The sequence below is a fragment of the Leucopleurus acutus genome, assembly GCF_964270905.1.
Source record: "Leucopleurus acutus genome assembly, chromosome: 16".
In the NCBI taxonomy this organism is placed as follows: Eukaryota; Metazoa; Chordata; class Mammalia; order Artiodactyla; family Delphinidae; genus Leucopleurus; species Leucopleurus acutus.
The window spans coordinates 13965565-13985185 of NC_139158.1; the positions used below are offsets into that span (position 1 = coordinate 13965565).

General features: G+C 44.0%; 1 protein-coding gene across 3 annotated transcripts in view; it reads right to left on the minus strand.

Moving 5' to 3' along the window:
• Positions 1-19621, minus strand: part of CALN1 (calneuron 1) — a 481970-nt gene that overhangs the window by 321882 nt on the left and 140467 nt on the right. For all 3 annotated transcript variants that reach the window (XM_082857506.1, XM_082857508.1, XM_082857507.1), the window contains one exon: positions 9829-9953. In XM_082857506.1, the coding sequence (XP_082713632.1) occupies positions 9829-9953 (125 nt within the window). The remainder of the gene's footprint in view (positions 1-9828; positions 9954-19621) is intronic.

Consider the following 19621-nt stretch of genomic DNA (forward strand, 5'->3'; position numbering starts at 1 on the left):
TCTATATCTGGAGTCTAAGATTAGCACCTAGTCCTTCACTGAGAATCACCACCATCAAAAGGCACCATTACTAGGGGAAAAAGGTTTTAAAAAACTTTCAGAAATTAGAGGTTGAGAAAAAGCTGAAAGCCACCAACATCTTTGGAATAACAATACAAAATGTTTGTACGGTGGGTATTTTTATTATGAGACAAAGGGCTGCTGTTTAAAATACAAATGAGAAGACTATTCTTCCAATAGGATCCTTGAAGGTTGTCATTGGAATAAGGTATGTTACCTCTTTTGCCCCAACCCACTGGAAGCCTGGAGCTAAATTTAATGCTCATTCACAGTAAATGTATTAGTGTTAGGGACTGTCATATGTTTTTCTTCCTCATGGTATATGGATTTTTATTTCCTATTTCTATTCTGACAGCCTTTGCAGTTTGTGTTTCTTCTTTTATCATATGATGTCTCCATCACTTTGGGAAGCAGGCAGCATACAAATTACCGATGAGGAAAATGAAAGTGGCAGGGGTGGTACTCGGGTTTCCTTCTTGGCCACAGCTATCAAAACACATGTTCAGATCAAGACGACTCAGACAAATGTCCCTTTAAGGAGTGGGCCCTTAGAAGCAGCTGCCATCAGAGAAATCCCTCCTTGGCTCTGCTAACAAAGCTTCACAACCCACCACAAAAGACTTGCCCTCTCAAGGCTCAAAGGCAGGTCAAGCCTCTAGGAGGAAAGTACCCAGGTAGATAAGAGACCAGGGTTGTAAGGCTAATTCCCAGCTCCGGAGCAGAGCTGTCTATCTGGCACTCCCACTCCTGTTAGATGATGTGGCTCATTGTGTAGGTTTTATCGCCTCCTCTGGAGGAGAGAACTTTGAGCCATCAGCCTTCTCAGATAAGAGTTGAGAGCTTCTCTTCTTGTGACAGTAACGTTTCTGCCTTCTTAAAACCCCGCTTGAAAAGCCCGTAGAGGGAAGCATCTCAAAAAAGGCTAGTAGGGTGTGCCTCTGAGATTTCTAAATCAACCAGCACGAGTAGAGGAGAAAGAAGAAAGGGTGGGGAGGGGCTCTTCAGAGCTCAGAGCACAGGAGGCAGTCCCCTTCCAGCATGAACTCAAGCCCATCACCAGCCTTTTCTGGGCTGCTGTGCACCTCTGCTCTCCGTGAGAAACACACTGGGCTCACACAGAGCTTTAAAAATATCTCTCCACCCACTGAAAGTTTGATTAATCAGCCAAGTTCTCACCCAGGTGTCACAGTGGTGGCAGTGATATATATGATAGTGACACGAGGGTGCAGGGAAGGCACAAAGGGTCTTACTTAGCAGGTGGGAGGATTCAGAACATAGAACTTAAAAAGCACGAGCTCTGAAGCCAGGTGGTAGGCTGCATCCCCGTTCCAACACATGCTAGTTAGGCGACCTTGGACAAGGTTATTTAATGTCTCCCTTTTCCACATTTGCAAAAACGGGGTTAATAATAGCACCTGCATCAGAGCATTATTGAGAGGGTTAAATGAGTTAATTCATCTCATGCACTTTGAACAGTTCCTGGAACATAGTAAGCATTCAATAAACAGCTGTGACGATGAAGAGGAGGATGACAACAACTGACAATGTTGAAACTTACAATATGGATAGGTCTTTCCCAGGTAGATAGAACATTCCTGAAAGAAGCAACTGAAACAAAGGCAGGGAAGCAGGAGAGATTGTGAGGCAGCAGGAAATGATCTAGAAGGCAAGTAGGGAGTTGAAGCAGACAAAATGAAAGGTCCAGGCCACACAGGGCTTCATATGCTCTGACACAGAGAGGCGCTATAGCTAACACAGCTACAGGCTATGGAGAGCCATTTCAGAACTATAGGCAGAAGTGAAGCGTTAAAGGGTAAAGTGCTATGATGGTTGAAAATTACTTTTAACTGGTTCAGGTAAAACACAAAGTACTAATAATAAGCTTTTGCTGTGACAAAGTAACTGGTTTGAGAATAACCCTCCCACCGTGTACCTGAACAAAATACGTAAAGCAACCGTTTGCAGGCCATGAACAACCGGCAGCACAAGGCTGCAGTAGCAGGGCAAGAGGAAATTCACATGGTGAGCCCCATGTTCAACGTTCACCCTGGCCCTCTGCCCAGGGACAATTTCCCAAGCACAGCTCTTACACTGGGGTAGTGGAAGGGGCTAGAACCTGTGGGGGTCAGGCAGCAGAGGGAAGAAAACTATGCAGAGAGGGGGCTTCGGAAACCTGTGTGGGGTTCCTTATGAATACTTGGCTGAAGGTTGGGCAACCCAAGTGCAAACTGAGATTAAACCAGACTTACCAGGAAGCAGCTGCTATGAGGTTGAGAATGGAAGACAGATGCTAGAGTTTAAGTATCCCTAGGGGATGTCTGAAGAACCTCATTAATACCCCAGGCATCCAGACACTAGAAAGACACATCTTAAGAGTAAGGGACACACTCTGAAGGCCTACATAAGACCCACCTGAACAAAACCTAAAACCAAGCCCTGACAAGATCCACAAGAGAGACAGAGTTTGGAGGCTGAGTCCCTCCCAAGCTAGAGGGCCTTGGGAGTCACCTTGGGATTTCCAAAGATCTACCCTAACATAAAATAAAACAAAATTGAACCAAAAGAAGTTTAAGGTGGTGACTGTTAGAACAGAAAATCAGCCCTCTTCAAAGAAAGCCAAAAGAACACAGAGTCGATACAACATAGCATTCAAAATGTTCAGTGTACAGTCAAATATTAACAGGTGTGCAAAGAAACAAGAAAACTTGACTATAATCTAAAAAAGACAAAGAAATCAACCCGCAGATGATCTAGAGCCTAGATGATGGGTTTAATACCTAAAGACTTTAAAGAGCTACTATAGATTTAGGAAAATATGTCCAAAGAATTAAAGAAAAATATCGTTTAAATGAGTAAACAGAGTATTTCAGCAGAGAGATGGAAACTATAAAAAAGAACCAAATTAAAATTCTAGAACTGAAAAAATTGTGCGTGTGTGTTGAGAAAAAGGTAAAGAGAGAGAAAGCAAATGCTGTAATGTCAGCAATTAGACAAAGGGTATACAGGTATTCACTGTACTTTCCAGAACCTCTATAGATTTTAAAATTTTTAAAAAGGATTAAAGAAATTTTAAATACACTGTTGTTTTATGTGTGTGTGTGTGTGTGCACGTTTGTAGGACAAGAAGGGAAAAATGATAACCTAATCAAGCGTGTATTTGAGAAGCATCCTTCCAGTGAAATGGAACTGAACTGATACAAGGCTGATATCCTGGATGAGGCACAAGAAGATCACCTCTTGGTGACTGCAGTTGTCTAGCTGGTGGGAGAACCTGGCCCAAGAAAACAGCCATGTGGTTGGAGGAGAAGGAAGTTGGTCTGCAGGGCTTTGCCAATAACACGTGTGGAGTAAGAGAAAAAGAGGAATCAAGGATGACCCCCAAATTACCACCATGGCTGACTGGGTGTAATGTGACATAATTTCCTGAGGAAAATTCCAGGGGAGGAGCAGTTTGAGAGCGAAAAAGAAAATCTGTCCAGCTTTGGATCACTGGAGTTTAAGGGATTCGTGGGACATCTACACAGGACTATAAGTAGCAGGTCTAGAATTCAGGAGGGAGGCAGGGATCAAAGGTATCTATCCCGAGGCGATCGGTATGCAGTTGCCCTTGGGGATGACAGCAAAAACCAACCCCGGGGAAAAACAGTGCATCAGAGTGGGCAGAAGATGAGGGGAATGTCAAAGTGGTAGAAAAGAGGAAGGAGGAAAGCCAGCTAGTGACATGGATGCCAAGGCAGTGACAAACCAAAACCAAGGGTGTGAGCCATGCTGCCAGATGCGGCAGAAAGTCCAGAATAAACACCTGAGAGTCCTCTGGACCAGGCAAACAGGGGGCCGTTGAGGAAACTGGTTCTGCAGATGCAGTGGCTCTGGAACAGTCCAGATGGAGGTAGTCAACTATTGAAGTGGTGCTTTTGTGTTTGAAAGTTGGCGGATTGATACATCCACTCCTAAACTCAAGTTAAGATACCCTCCAGAAATGTCTGTAGGATAATGTATGCACATCCCCAGAAATATTAATTTTGAGATGTATACACATGTCAGAGCCTGAGGAGAATTTTTGCTAGTTGCCACACCAATGAAACTGGAGAAACACAATTTGCACCCACCCTGGGAACCAGAGAAACACGTACAGAAGGAAGACATTGGCTCATCACCATTGTTTGCCCCGCCAAACCCAAGAGGAGGGGCCCTCAAGATCCCCCCTCCGCCCAGTAGCCGTGGACTAGATGAACGTCTTCTAGAAACTGGACTCTCCAGCTGGGGCTGAAAAGGGGGAAATTATCCCAGGTCTGGAATAAAGTGAAGATGGAAGGAAGAAGGCTAAAGACTCTTTATAAACCTTGTTTGCTGACAGATCGTGGACCTACAAAGAACTCTCATTGCTGAGTCACAAAGCAGAACAGAAGAAAGCAAAGGGGACCATCTAAAAACACCTTCTAATGGAGAACAAAGGTAGCATCACTGGGAGACTTGGAGAAACAGATATTTATTATTAAAAAATCTCTATATAGAATTGATGACAAGAAACAGAAGAGATTTTCACAAACTGTGTACAAATTGTTCTCAATAAGACAAAGAGTTGGGAGAGAATAGAAAAATATGGCTCCAGTAAAAGAGGAAGAGGTTGCCATGAGCAGAGCACAACAGCAACACCAAGGGCTGTATCCTCATAGCTACAAACTGGAAACAACTCGAATACCCACTGAGAATATAATGGATAAATAAACTGAGATCTATTTATATGTGACGAAACACTACACATTAATGAAAATGAATGAACTTCAACTACCCTCAAAAACGTGGTTCAGCCTCACAAGTATAATGTTGAAGAAAAGAGGTTGGATGAAAAACAATAAATATAATATAACCCCCTTGAGATGAAGGAAAAACACAAACACAATTAAATGATGATAGGCAATTCAGGGCAGTGGTTGTCTTTGAGGAAGAGGTATTAGGAAGGACCTCAGGGGTACTTCAGGGTGCTGGTAACACCTTATTCCTTAACCTGGGTGGTTGCTGCATGTATGTTCATGTTTGATAAGAATTGAACTGTGCAATAATACTTCTCTGTATTATACTTTGACCAAAAAGTTAAGGGGGAGCTACTGAAATAAAATCAAACTACAGAGGAACTGAAACTTTCATCCATAATGAAAATACACTCTAAAGGGAATCAAAAACAAATCTTTTTAAGTGACTGCAAACAACTAAATCAACGAGGTGGTAGACAGACTCAAGAATGAACGTAGAAGTGCAAAACAGAGGAAAATGATGTGAGAAGAGACGCATTTTGTGGAAAACATCGAATGAAGATCTAGCATTAGAATGGCAGGCATTCCTGAAGAAAAAAACAGAAATAACAACCATCCAAGATGTGACAGCAAACTAACCTAGGCTAAAAGGAAGACCCAAGAAATTAATCTGAGAGGCTGACACTGTTACTGGCAAAAATAACGTGAAATACCCACACGGAGACATTTCACGGTGGCCACAGGGAGCCGTGAGGACAGCAGCCCCCAACATCACAGCTGCAACAGAAGGGGAGGTTGATTACATCCTAATAGCCCCAAACTGGAAACAACCCGAATATCCATCCTGAATAGAAAGGATACGGAAATTGAGGTATATTTATATACAATGGAACACCATACATTAATGAAAACGAGTCAACTTCAGATACAGGCAAGCTCAGTTTAAGATTAAGACAGCCTCACAAGATTATTCAATAAGTAGCAATGAAAAAACTCTTTTTAAAAAATTATAATTCATGCATCTAATAAAATTCCACATGACACACTCTAAAAGTACAAGATACTGCTAATATATTTTGTATGTACATAAACTCCCTGGGTGGATTGTAAAATCCTTGAGCCAGGCAACGAAGATTATACTTCTCTGAATTCCTCCTCCACCCAGAAAGCATTTGGGTAAACATTCCTGTAATGAATGAATGAATAGGAATGAAAATATGAATGAAGAGGAAGGAAGGAGAGGAAGGAAGGATCTCAACCAATTCATCATTGCTGAGTTTGCCTGTTGGGTGAATTCCAATTCCAGTCTGGCCAACTGGATGCAGCTTTGCCTTAATTCCTCATAAGCTTTGTTTAAAGAGAAGAAACAGAAACTTCCCAGAGCGAAGGGCAACTGGAGGTGGCCTGCATGTTGAGTGGCCTCGTTCTCAGAGGGTAACCTCTCATGGACTGGGCGCCCTTGATCCTTACACTGAAGGAAAGGGGCATTCCATCCCCAGTGACAAACACTGACCAGGTGAGGGAACCTGCCCTTGGTGATCCATGAGCAAAAGGCTGCAGCCACCCGGGGCAGGGGTGGTACCCAGATAACATCTGCACCCCAGGTGGCTGGACCACAAAGGATGCTTCAATATCCACCCGCGTCCAACGCATCTACTCCCCATGCAGCACCACATGTCCCGTGAGGATAAATGAGCGGCCCCGAACAGTAGGCTATCAGGGCTTGGCTGACACAAGGCAGCTCCAAGAGGACGGCAAACAGGCACAGTCTCGGAAACCGGCTTCCCCGAGAACCAAGCTGCAGTCCTCTGAACTGATTCCAGCCAGTTGGTTTTCAGACCCTGCCCGCCTGTTCTGCACTCAAAACACATCTCACAGCCCTGCCTGGAGCCCCAAGATGCTCGTAACGAAGCGTAAGCAGTCATAACTCAGGGTTCACCTTGGCAGAGATAAATAAATAAGTAAGTAGAAGGAATCTTCCATTAGAAAATAAATGGCCTTTCTTCAGGCTGAGAGCCTGGATTACCCTCCTGAAGGACAAATACAGCATCTTCCCCAGCCGACCTCAGGCCATAAAGTCCAGCTTCACTCAACCAGGGACCCCTGCCCCCTACAACCAGGGCCAAGGCCACCCACCTGGACCTCCAGGGCTGTGAGAATTACCGCCCGCTAGTCTCACCTGCTGAGAAGGCGCCTTTCAGCCCCATTCAGCTGCCTGTGCCTGACAGAAACAACAGGGTGGTGAGCTCTGCTGCCTGCCCAAGAACAGAGTTCAGCCAGCGCCCGAGTGGAGAAGGGCCGAAATCCAGGCAGTGGATCTCTTGAAAAGCCATACGCCCTGACAGTGGCCCAGATTTCACAGAGAAAAAAGCCATCACTCTGAGAAGTCTTGGAAAAATCATCTCCTGATTATTCATGGCAAAGCTGGGAAGGAGGAGGAAGACAAATGGAAAGCCAGGGTATGTGAAAGCCATAGACGATTTCCAAACTTCACTGGGTTAGGCATCGCAGCCTCTGCAAGAGTTGCCCAAAATATATCCGGAGAAAACCATAATTCAAAAGCATACATGCACCCCCCTGTTCACTGCAGCACTATTTACAACAGCCAAGACATGGAAACCACGTAAATGAGTATCGACAGATGAATGGATAAAGAAGATGTAGTATATTTACACAATGGGATATTACTGAGCTGCAAAAAAGAATGAAATAATGCCATTTGCAGCAACATGTATGGACCTAGGGCTTATCATACTAAGTGAAGTAAGTCAGACAGAGAAAAAGAAATATCATATGATATTGCTTATATGTGGAATCAAAAAAAATGATACAAATGAACTTATATATAAAACAGAAATAGACCCACAGAGAGAAGACAAACTTATGGTTACCAAAGGGGAAAGGGGGTGGGGATAAATTAGGAGTTTGGGGTTAACTTATACACACTACTATATATAAAATAGATAAACGACCTACTGTATAGCACAAGGAACTATACTCAATATTTTGTAATAATTTATAAAGGAAAAGAATCTGAAAAGGAATATATATACATATGTATATGTATAACTGAAACACTTTGCTACACACCTGAAACTAGCACAACATTGTAAATCAACGATACATCAATTTAAAAAGAAAAAAAAAAGAGTTGCCCGAAACACACAGACTTTCTGCCCAAGTCTCATGGCCTCTGCTCCACAGGGCTCCACACAGGAGGCTCCCAGTCGCCCCTGCTAAGTGATGACTAAAACTGGAGGTCCAGCAACCAGCCCCCCTCCCAAATCAATGCACCACTGCCCTGCTCTCCACTAGGTAGGACTCCTTCCCAGGACACAGGAAAGCTTGGGCCTCACCTCACTTTGCCAACACACCCAGCTCAGCCTCGGCCTTGTTTGTGGTCACCAGGATGGGCTCATTTTGGAGGAGGTCAGGGCTCTATTTTCTGCTTCCGTTCCCTTGTCCAAATATCCTCTGGCCAGTTGAAGGCCAGGAGATCTGAGGATACTGCTCTCCTCTCTGGCCCCCAGTCTGTCCAGACCACAGTGAGCAGATGCTGGGCCTAAGGAGTCTGGCTCTGCCCACATCACTCCCCTTCCTCTAATATCCTCCGGCCTCTCCTCCAGACCCAGCCCACTGCTGGGCTCCACTGCTCCATCATGGACGTAAACAAGCCTCTACAGGTAGGCTTCAGAGATACCGCGCACCCGGTTCCAGACCACTGCAATAAAGTAAAGAGCACAGTAAAGCGAATCACCGAATCTTTTAGTTTCCCAGCGCATATAAAAGTTACGTTTGCACTATGCTGTAGTCTGTTAAATGTGTGATAGCATTAGGTCCAAACAAACAATGTACATACCTTCATTTTAAAATATTTTATTGCTAAAAAATGCTAACCGGCATCTGACAACGCAGTGTTGCCCCCCAAACCTTCAATCCGTAAAAAATGCAGTATCTGCGAAGTGCAATAAAGCGAAGCGTAATAAAACATGGTATGCCTGTCGAGAAGCAAGCAAACAACGCGGGTGAGAGCGAGAAAGCTATCCGACGGCCCTGTCCTTCGCCTGCCCCGTCTCGTGCCCTTCACGAAGCGAGCCCGTCTTCCCTGGCCCAGAGATGAATCTCCCCGCCTGCCATACCCCTTGTAAGAAATGTGCACAAAGAAATCACACTGGTTCAGACCATTATACTCAAAGCAAAGATATGGGCCATATGCGGTAATTTTAACTTCCCTATTTTAGAAAGTAAACTTAAACTTCTTGTTGTAAAACAGTGTCACCAGGAACACAGCATTTCAAAACAAGAAGGGAAACCAATCTGGCGTGGCCTCAGCAGATGCCTAGGCAAACATCTGGCTGAATCAACCTAATTCTCTATTCTAAAAGACAAAAACAAAAACCTTCTTCCTTGTTTTAATTTTTTTTTTTAATCAAGGAGTTGATCTCCCCAGGATACAAAGGGGCACTGTCCCAGGATGAATTCAGTCACCGTGTCCCCAGGTTCGTTCGCATCCCAAAGCCAAGGCTACACTGTTACAGAAGCACAGCGGCAATCAAAATAATTGCCGGCCATTCCCACCTAGACACAGCTTCCAGATGATTCTGATCTGGGCAGGATTCCAAGCACCATGGCCACAAGTCAAGAGACGGCCATGAACAAGTCTATGACCTCCCCGCCGCTGGGCCCCATGGTGAATGAGAAGATGGAAACAGGGCAACACTACTGGCGACCAAGATTCCATCAATTGGAAAATACGTGTCACGAGTAGAAGCCTGTCTCCCCAGTCAGAGGGTTCCTTGTGGTACCCAAAGGAACCGAAATATTCACCATAGATTTTTCAGGCCACCAGGTCCATCCCACACAAAGAAGTCATTTAGGCAGAAGTGATCTCTGAACTCTTTCCTGCTGCATCACGGTTAGACGTGGCCCCAGCTGACAGCCAGCGTCTTAGACGCACAATGGCCCCAGATGCCTCCCTCGGTGGCTCACCTCCCACGCAAGGCGGGCTCCTTACCGTCAAGCTCCTCCACAGAGATGTTAGCCAGCTGCTCGCTGTCGCTGCCAGCAGACAGAGATCGGTTGAGGTAATTCCCCTTGTACAACAGGCCGGCCGTCACGTGGTGAAAAGGCATCTTCTCCCTGCTCACAAGAGACAGGGGGCAGGGGAAAGAAAGACATCATCATCCGTTCCTCCTTTCCTTCCCTGAAGGACCACCCTGGTGTTCAGATGGCCAGGAGTATTTTTTAAATAACAAGAACATTGGTAGAGGGCAAGTCAGAGAATTCCAGGGTCCCCGCGGCCAGAGCAATTCCCGAAGGATCCCAAGTTCTGTCCCTTCCTTCATTGTACGTCTTACTTCATTCTCCCCATTTAATGAGGAACTTGAGCCATGTGGTCCTGGCAGACTGTGGGATACCCTGGCATCACTCAACTGTCTCTCCATGCAAACAAGGATACTCTCTGCTCCTTTCTCTGGTCTGATAAAAGCATCCTCCATCCTCCTAGGAAAGGACTGCACACCCCAAAATGTGAGGCTGCCCAGTGACCATATGTCTTAGCCGTGACTGTGCGGAAATCCAACTTTTGCTTTTTGCTTTCCCAGGTAAAGCAGGTTCTGCACTTACACTGCACTCAAAGCAGGTCGGAAATGCCAGACTCTGAGTAAACACAGACAACAGTCTGTTCCTCTGAGAAGGAGCCCTGTACCTTCCTGCACGAGTGGCTCATGAGCGTAGCCCTCTGAGACGCCAATCACACCTGCCCTGCAGGAAAGGTGGGCAGCATCTCAAGGTGTCCCAGAACAAAGCAGCTTCCAGCATGCTCACAGGAAATGAAAGCATCGCATCCCCTCAGACCAGATGAACAAACCCTCCAAGCTCCTCGTACCAGAGCACCACCCCTGGGACTTTGAAGTTCCCACCAGTGCAAGGCGGGCCAGAGGCTCCAGACTAAGGTGAAAGGGAGGGAAGAGAGACACAGTTAGAAGGATGGGTCTCTCACAGCAGGGAGGTTCCTCAGAAAACTAGAGTTGCCATATGGTCCAGCAATCCCACTCCTGGGCATATATCCAGACAAAACTCTTAATTCAAAAAGATACATGCACCCCTATGTTCATAGCAACACTATTTACAATAGCCAAGACATGGAAACAACCTAAATGTCCATCGACAGATGAATGGATAAAGAAGATGTGGTACATATATACAATGGAATACTACTCAGCCGTAAAAAAGAATGGAATAATGCCATTTGCAGCAACATGGATAGACCAAGACATTATCATACTAAGCGAAGTAAGTCAGAAAGAGGAAGACAAATATCACATGATATCACTTATATGTGGAATCTAAAATAGAACATAGATGAACTTATCTACAAAACAGAAACAGACTCACAGACATAGAGAACAGACTTGTGGTTGCCAAGGGCAGGGGGGCAGGGGAGGGTTGGATTGGGAGTTTGGGATGCAAACTATTATATATTGAATGGATAAAAAACAAGGTCTTCTAGGGGCAGGACAGGAATAAAGACGCAGACACAGAGAATGGAGGGGGAAGGGTAAGCTGGGACAAAGTGAGAGAGTGGCATGGACATATATACACTACCAAACGTAAAATAGCTAGCTAGTGGGAAGCAGCCACATAGCACAGGGAGATCAGCTCGGTGCTTTCTGACCACCTAGAGGGCTGGGATAGGGAGGGTGGGAGGGAGACGCAAGAGGGAGGAGATAGGGGGATATACGTCTACGTATAGCTGATTCACTTTGTTATAAAGCAGAAACTAACACACCATTGTAAAGCAATTATACTCCAATAAAGATGTTAAAAAAAAAAACAAGGTCTGATTTTTTTAGCGCAGGGAACGATATTCAATATCCTATAATAAACCATAATGGAAAAGAATATGAAAAGAGAGAGAGAGAGAGAGAGTTGGATCTCTCCACAGGGGAAAGAGCAAGCTCTGTCACAGTGAGTGAGCCACGGGGCATATCCGGTTCTGCTTCTCCATCTGCAAAGGGGCCTAAGAGGATTGAGAAGCCTCTGAGCAGATTAGGGAACTGGCAGGCAGGAGGGGGAGTCAATTCTAGGGTGTGCGTAGGGAACACCCTTTTAACAGAGCTCCAGGAAGGTAAACTGGGCAGCACCAGAAGGGGTGATCTCCCCGCCAATGGGGGCATACAAGCAGAGGTTGAGGGCCTCCCTGACAGGGGTTCTGTGGGAGAGAATCGGCCCCTGTGCTCGCTCCCCACACACCTATCATTCTCCATGTGAGTCCCCCATAGGGTCCCTTTGGGCACTAAAGTTTGCGTCTGTACATTAAGCTGGAGTGGTCCTAGCGGCCCCTCCGGGCACTGCTGAGTAACAAGGTGTAAATTACAGGAAGAGACAGCAACAGAAGGCCAGTCTCTGGGGATGACTGCTCAGGGCTTCAGGGTTCCCAAACCTTGCCATCCCTCAAGCCACACTCATGACAGCAACTGTCCCTGATGAAGGATGTTTGGAGGGGGGCGGGGGCCCCTGTCTTCTTTTCCCTGTGACACCACTGAGTGACAGGCCCAAGAGGACGCCCCTTCCTCTCTCTCCCTCCCAACTAGAGCTCACCCCAGCATGCCCCTGTATGGGCTGAGAGCTGCTGACTTAGAGATCAACCCAAGAGACTCTTCAAAGTGACAGGGCTTGACCAAGAGCAGGACGCCAGTTAGTGAAAGAATCCGATCTAGAACACAAGCCGCCTAAGCTCTCTTTCAACCAAGCAGCCTCAGCTCAGCACCAGACATTTCCACCTGGACGTCAAACTCTCATTTCAAACTCAAGATGTAGAAAAATGAACTAATTATCTTCCTAAAAAATAGGCCACACTTCCTGATTTCTCTATTTCTATCAAAGGTACTTTTCTCTCATCATAACAACTGGGGCAACTCTCACAACGTTCTGAGCCCCAACCACATGGCAGAGGCAAGAGCCAGCCGCCAGCCTCCAACCCAGTCTTAACTCTTTCCACAGCTAACAAAACGTACATACATCCACGGGCCAATTGCAAGCGATGGGGGGGGGGGGGGGGGGGGCTGGTTCCAGAGTACGCATGCCTTTGCCAGTTATAAGGGGCACATATTCAGCTAACTATTGATATAAGTCAGACTTTCCCCCTCTCCCTCCTGGCCAAATCTATCCTTATACACAAATAGGCAAGAACCTTTCTTTGGAAGAAGACTTCAATTACCATCTCCTCTTTTCTCAAAGTTAAATTTCAGACCAAACAGGTTTAAAGGTGAGAATCAGATGCACGAGCTAGGGCTGCTCTCCCTTTCCTAAGGCCAGTCCTAATTTGGGGCGCCATGTGTGGCCATGGTCATTTCAGCCTGGACAGATTCCCATGGTCCAGGGGATGAGACATCAACAATGGCTAACGCTTCCCTCTCAGCACTGGCCCCGGGACCCAGTAGTCTCACCAGCTGTCATTTTTAACCATCATTTAAATCCTTCCTAAACATGGGGAAATACCCACACCGATCTTCTCTAATTTTGCCACCTGGAGGGAGGCCCCCCTCAGGTCGATACAGGCCCGGAAGGCATTTCTCCCCATTTCACCACTCATCACTCTAGTTTCTCAGCATTTTATAAATAGCTTCCCATTACCACCTTTTACTTGGTTGCCTGAAGCTCTGGACCGGCCACACACACATTTTTACAGCCGCGGTAACAAGGTTATACTCAAACACGCGTGTCTAAGCCACGTTCGGCCACAGAAGAAACGCTGAGTACTTTGCAGAAAAAACTGGTCACAACTGAGTCCCACTTGAAAGACCAGCATAATTGCTTCTGGAAAAAGCAGCTTACAAAATTAGGTACGTATTCAGTTCATTCACCCAAAATGCTCATAGTCTAGTGGGAAAGAAAACACGTGCAATTGAACCAGCCATATAGATAAATAAAGTCATGTTCAAAAAAAGGAAAAGCATTATACCAAGTAAGCTAAAAACAGCTGCTGCAATTAAGGACTAAATTTCACTCCAAGCCACCTGGGGAAACCCAAGCTTTAAGATCCTAGCTTTGGCTATGGAAGGGAAATGTACAAGTTCGCCAGCAAAGGAAAACACAGTCCTGAGCTAAAACTTAAGAGATGGATCTTTACATGGTGAGCAATGAATATATATATATATTTCTTTTCAACAGCCATTTTACTCATTGAGAAATATTATTTAAGTGACTGTTTACCATGTGAACAATCTTTCTGTATTTTCTGTAAGGCAGTATGGTTTCCTGGCTAAGAATCAGGGCTTTCTGGTCAAAAGCAGTGTTAGATTTAAATCCTAGCTCTGCTCTGATTAGCCATGTGGGTAAATTAATTAACCTCTGTAAGCCTCAGTCTCCTCCTCTGTAAAACTGGGGTTTGGAAACATACTGAATAGTATTTTTGTAACTATGAAATAAGATAAGGTATGGAAAGCACTTGACTTAGCATCAGGTATGTTCTCAATAAACATCATCAGTAATTCTTTGCTAAGGATTACATGAAGTAGGATGCAGGGCAAAAGAAATTCATGATGTGTTAGGTGGAAGATAAAACACACCGTGTTTTGAAGAAGGGTCAGGAACGACCGGGCAGAGGGTGAGTTTCAGAGAGCAGCTGGCTGGCATTGCACACTAAGATGCTAAGGGATCCAGAATGTCAGCAACAGAGCACTGGGGGCCCCAGCGCTGAGCGGTGTCAGCAAGCAGCTGACTGTATCAGGAGGAGGGGGCTATTTGAATGAAAAGCACCAGAGCTGAAAAAGAGTCTATTTCCTGGGTATCACCTGGCATCATGGTCACATCAAGGGCAAGATGTCAGCAGGTTAAAAACAAAGGGGTGGGTTCCTGTTTTCAGTGTCGAAGAACTGGTACATTTCTTGGCAAAGTAATAAACCAAAGACAACACTCCCATTTACCATGGCAACAAAAAGAATAAAATATCTAGGAATAAATCTACCTAAGGAGACAAAAGACCTGTATGCAAAAAATTATAAGACACTGATGAAAGAAATTAAAGATGATACAAATAGATGGAGAGATTATACCATGCTCTTGGATTGGAAGAATCAACACTGTGAAAATGACTATATTACCCAAAGCAATCTGCAAATTCAATGCAATCCCTATCAAACGACCACTGGCATTTTTCACAGAATAGAACAAAAAATTTCACAATTTGTATGGAAACACAAAAGACCCTGAATAGCTAAAGCAATCTTGAGAAAGAAAAACAGAGCTGGAGGACTCAGACTCCCTGACTTCAGACTATACTACAAAGCTACAGTAATCAAGACAGTATGGTACTGGCACAAAAACAGAAATATAGCTCAATGAACAGGATAGAAAGCCCAGAGATAAACCCACGCACATATGGTCACCTTATCTTTGATAAAAGAGGCAAGAATATACAGTGGAGAAAAGACAGCCTCTTCAATAAGTGGTGCTGGGAAAACTGGACAGCTACATGTAAAAGAATGAAATTAGAACACTCCCAAACACCATACACAAAAATAAACTCAAAATGGATTAAAGACCTAAATGTAAGGCCAGACACTATCAAACTCTTAGAAGAAAACATAGGCAGAACACTCTATGACATAAATCATAGCAAGATCCTTTTTGACTCACCTCCTAGAGAAATGGAAATAAAAACAAAAATAAATAAATGGGACCTAATGAAACTTAAAAGCTTTTGCACAGCAAAGGAAACCATAAACAAGAAGAAAAGACAACCCTCAGAATGGGAGAAAATATTTGCAAATGAAGCGACTGACAAAGGATTAATCTCAAAAATTTACAAGCTCATGCAGCTCAATATCAAAAAAACAAACAACCCAATAGAAAAATGGGCAGAAGACCTAAACAGACATTTCTCCAAAGAAGATATACAGATGGCCAACAAACACATGAAAGGATGCTCAACATCACTAATCATTAGAGAAATGCAAATCAAAACTACAATGAGATATCATTTCACACTGGTCAGAATGGCCATCATCAAAAAATGTACAAACAATAAATGCTGGAGAGGGTGTGGAGAAAAGGGAACCCTCTTGCACTGTTGGTGGGAATGTAAATTGATACAGCCACTATGGACAACAGTATGGAGGTTCCTTAAAAAACTAAAAATAGAACTATCACATGACCCAGCAATCCCACTACTGGGCATATACACTGAGAAAACCATAATTCAAAAAGAGTCATGTACCAAAATGTTCATTGCAGCTCTATTTACAATAGCTAGGACATGGAAGCAACCTAAGTGTCCACTGACAGATGAATGGATAAAGAAGATGTGGCACATATATACAATGGAATATTACTCAGCCATAAAAAGAAATGAAATTGAGTTATTTGTAGTGAGGTGGCTGGACCTAGAGCCTGTCATACAGAGTGAAGTAAGTCAGAAAGAGAAAAACAAATACCATATGCTAACATATATATATGGAATCTTAAAAAAAAAAAAAAGGTCATTTAGAACCTAGGGGCAAGATGGAAATAAAGACACAGACCTACTAGAGAATGGACTTGAGGATACGGGGAGGGGGAAGGGTAAGCTGGGACAAAATGAGAGAGTGGCATGGACATATATACACTACCAAACGTAAAATAGCTAGTGGGAAGCAGCCGCATAGCACAGGGAGATCAGCTCGGTGCTTTGTGACCACCTAGAGGGGTGGGATAGGGAGGGTGGGAGGGAGGAAGACGCAAGAGGGAAGAGATATGGGAACATATGTATATGTATAGCTGATTCACTTTGTTATAAAGCAGAAACTAACACACCATTGTACAGCAATTATACTCCAATAAAGATGTTAAAAAAAAAACAAAAACAAAGAGCCACACACACTTTGACTTGAGCGATGCCAAGAGATGATGCTCTTCAGAGACAGTTAATTTTGTGTCAACTTGACTGGGTCACAGGGTGCCCAGATACTTGGTTAAACATTACTCTGGGTGTGTCTGTGAGAGTGTTTTGGGGTGAGATGAACGTTTAAGCCAGTAGTCTGAGTAAAGAAGATTGCCCTTCCCAAGGTGGCTGGGCCTTATCCAATCTGTTAGAGGCCTGAATAAAACCAAAAGGAAAAATAAGGGAAAATGTGTTCTTTCCGTCAGTGTGAGCTGGAACTTTGGTCTTCTCCTGCCTCTGGACCTGGACTCCGGCTGGAGCTGACACCAATAGCTCTCCTGGGTTTCCAGCTCGCCAGATTGTAGAAATTCTCAGCCTCCAAAACCATCTAAGCCAATTCCTTACAATAAATTTCTTTCTATATATATATCCTATTGGTTATGTTTCTCTGGAGAACCCAGACTAACTCTTCCATTTTTTTTCTCAGCAGTGCCGAAGACCCAGGCACATTCCTGTAGGCTGATGTTATTATTCTGGGTAAAGAGTACCCCAGAACATAATTCTGCAGGGCCTCTTAAGCAACACGACCCAGAGTGTAGTGTGTGGACCACTGCCAGCTGAATACTCTCTACTGCTTGTTTGCAACAAGACAGGTAAGGACAGGAAGTGAAAGAAAGCATTGAAATTTTTATAGCAATTTGGAGCACGGTCCCAACACCTAAGCACGTGACCAGTTGACTTGATTTTTGTATATCTTTGTTTTTTTTATTTTATTTTTCCACTAATTCGTTCTTTCTGCATTTTACAGAAATCACTCTGCCAAGGACTGGAGCTTTAAACAAAAAATGAAACAAAACAAAAACACTAGTCCTTCCCCACAAATAGTTTAGTTTGAGAAGCATTTCTCTCTAAAGTACTTTAAGTTGCATCAATTTCTGGTAATGGGCTACAGATAGAGAGAGGAAGAAAGACATGTAGAGAAATGTATTTGAACTTGCCTCCGAAATTTTTTCAAAGAACTTAATTTAAGATTTTTTAAAGTCTTAGATGGACTTTGGAAAGGAGGTACAGCAAACACAGAAAACAAACTTATGGTTACCAAAGGGCAAAGGGGATGGGGAGGGATAAATTAGGAGTATAGGATTAATAGGTACACACTACTATATATAAAATAGATAAATAACTAGGATTCACTATGTAGCACGTGGAACTATATTCAGTGCCTTGTAATAACCTATAATGGAAAAGAATCTGAAGCTGTACACCTGAAACTAACACAATATTGTAAATCAACCACAGTTAAAGAAATAAAAAATTTTTTTAATCCGAAAAAATACTCTATATACAATGTGTTATTCAAACAGAATTATTATACCACATTGAAAAGTCTAGTGTTAAAAAGTAATATTCGAGGGCTTCCCTGGTGGCGCAGTGGTTGAGAGCCCGCCTTCCGGTGCAGGGGACGCGGGTTCGTGCCCCAGTCCAGGAGGATCCCACATGCCGCGGAGCCATGGCCGCTGAGCCTGCGCGTCCGAAGCCTCCTGTGCTCTGCAACTTGGGGGGCCACAACAGTGAGAGGCCCGTGTACCGCAAAAAAATAAAAAGTAATATTTGAAGCATTTAAACGTCATAAACATTTCAAATATATATGGAAATAAAACCCCATAATATCCTTTGTTTTAAATTTAAAAAAAAAACAAGAAAGGACGTACAAGATGTCAGCTGAAGTTTGGGCCATCTTTTGAGCGCCTGGAATACATTGCTGGGGTTTCTGTCCTCCATTTAGCAGACAACATGGGGCAATGTTGACCCTGCATTCTAGAAGTTAAAGAGCCTACCCAACCGTGATAGAGCCTTTGTCAAATTCCCCTAAAAATATCCATGAAGGCACACAAAAATAATCATATTCCCAACAGCACCAGTGCCAGGGTGTGGAAGAAGCTTCCATTAAGTCGGCACAGTTAGGATTAAAATGGAAAATAATCAGTGGCATATCCACACTTTGAATGCAGACTAAATAATAGAGTCAGATAGTAAAGGAATAAGAGGAGATTTTTATCTACCCAAATTCCCTTCTATTTCTGGGACTCTGGAATGACCAACCGTGACATCAGACAATCACCCTTCGGACTCTGTTGGAATTGCTTTTTCAAAGCAGCCAGGGTCAAACCCTCACTGCCCTTAGCACCACTGTGAATCAACAATCCCCTTCCTCTAGCTACCCAGGGATCATGCAACACGGCTAGGAACAGAAGGGTCTGAGGCACGGGCCCTGCACGTGAAGATGTGAAATTTGTTATGGGCATAAGCGTCAGTACGAACAATGACCTGTGGGGTTTATGGCTTTTCGTGTATTGCTTTTGATTAAGGAAGAACTGCAGAAGACCTCAGATACCCCAGAAATGTATGTCTCCTCCTCAGAGTCCAAGAGTTAAGTTATAGGGACGAGAAGATCCCTACTTACTCCAGCAAAGATGCACTAGATGGATACCAGCTGAGCGTTGGGCTAAGCACTTACAAAACAATTGTGTTCTCTTGTAAAGATCCTGCAGGGGCAGGCCAATTGGCAAGGAGGGTTTGGATAGAGCTCAAATCAGACAGCAATGAGTAAGCAGAAAACACCAACGTGAGGGTCTAAATAAAAATTCTGCATCATCAGAGGAAGAAGCACTTTCAAGAAGAAGTAGAGCCAAAAACAGATTGTCAACAATAATATGATACAAGAAAGAAGACAGTTTTACAAAGCTTCTGGTTGCATCCTTAAAAATAAGTAGAAAACCAGGGTGTCTATGAAATAAGAATGCAAATTCATAAGGAAATCTCAGCATACAGTGAGGAGATATCAAGTCAGAAAGCAAAGACAGCTTGCTGAGAGGCAAGCTGATTTGGAAAAGGTGCTGGTCTTTGCAAAGCAAAGGAGAAATCCAAAAACAGTAGTGGAATG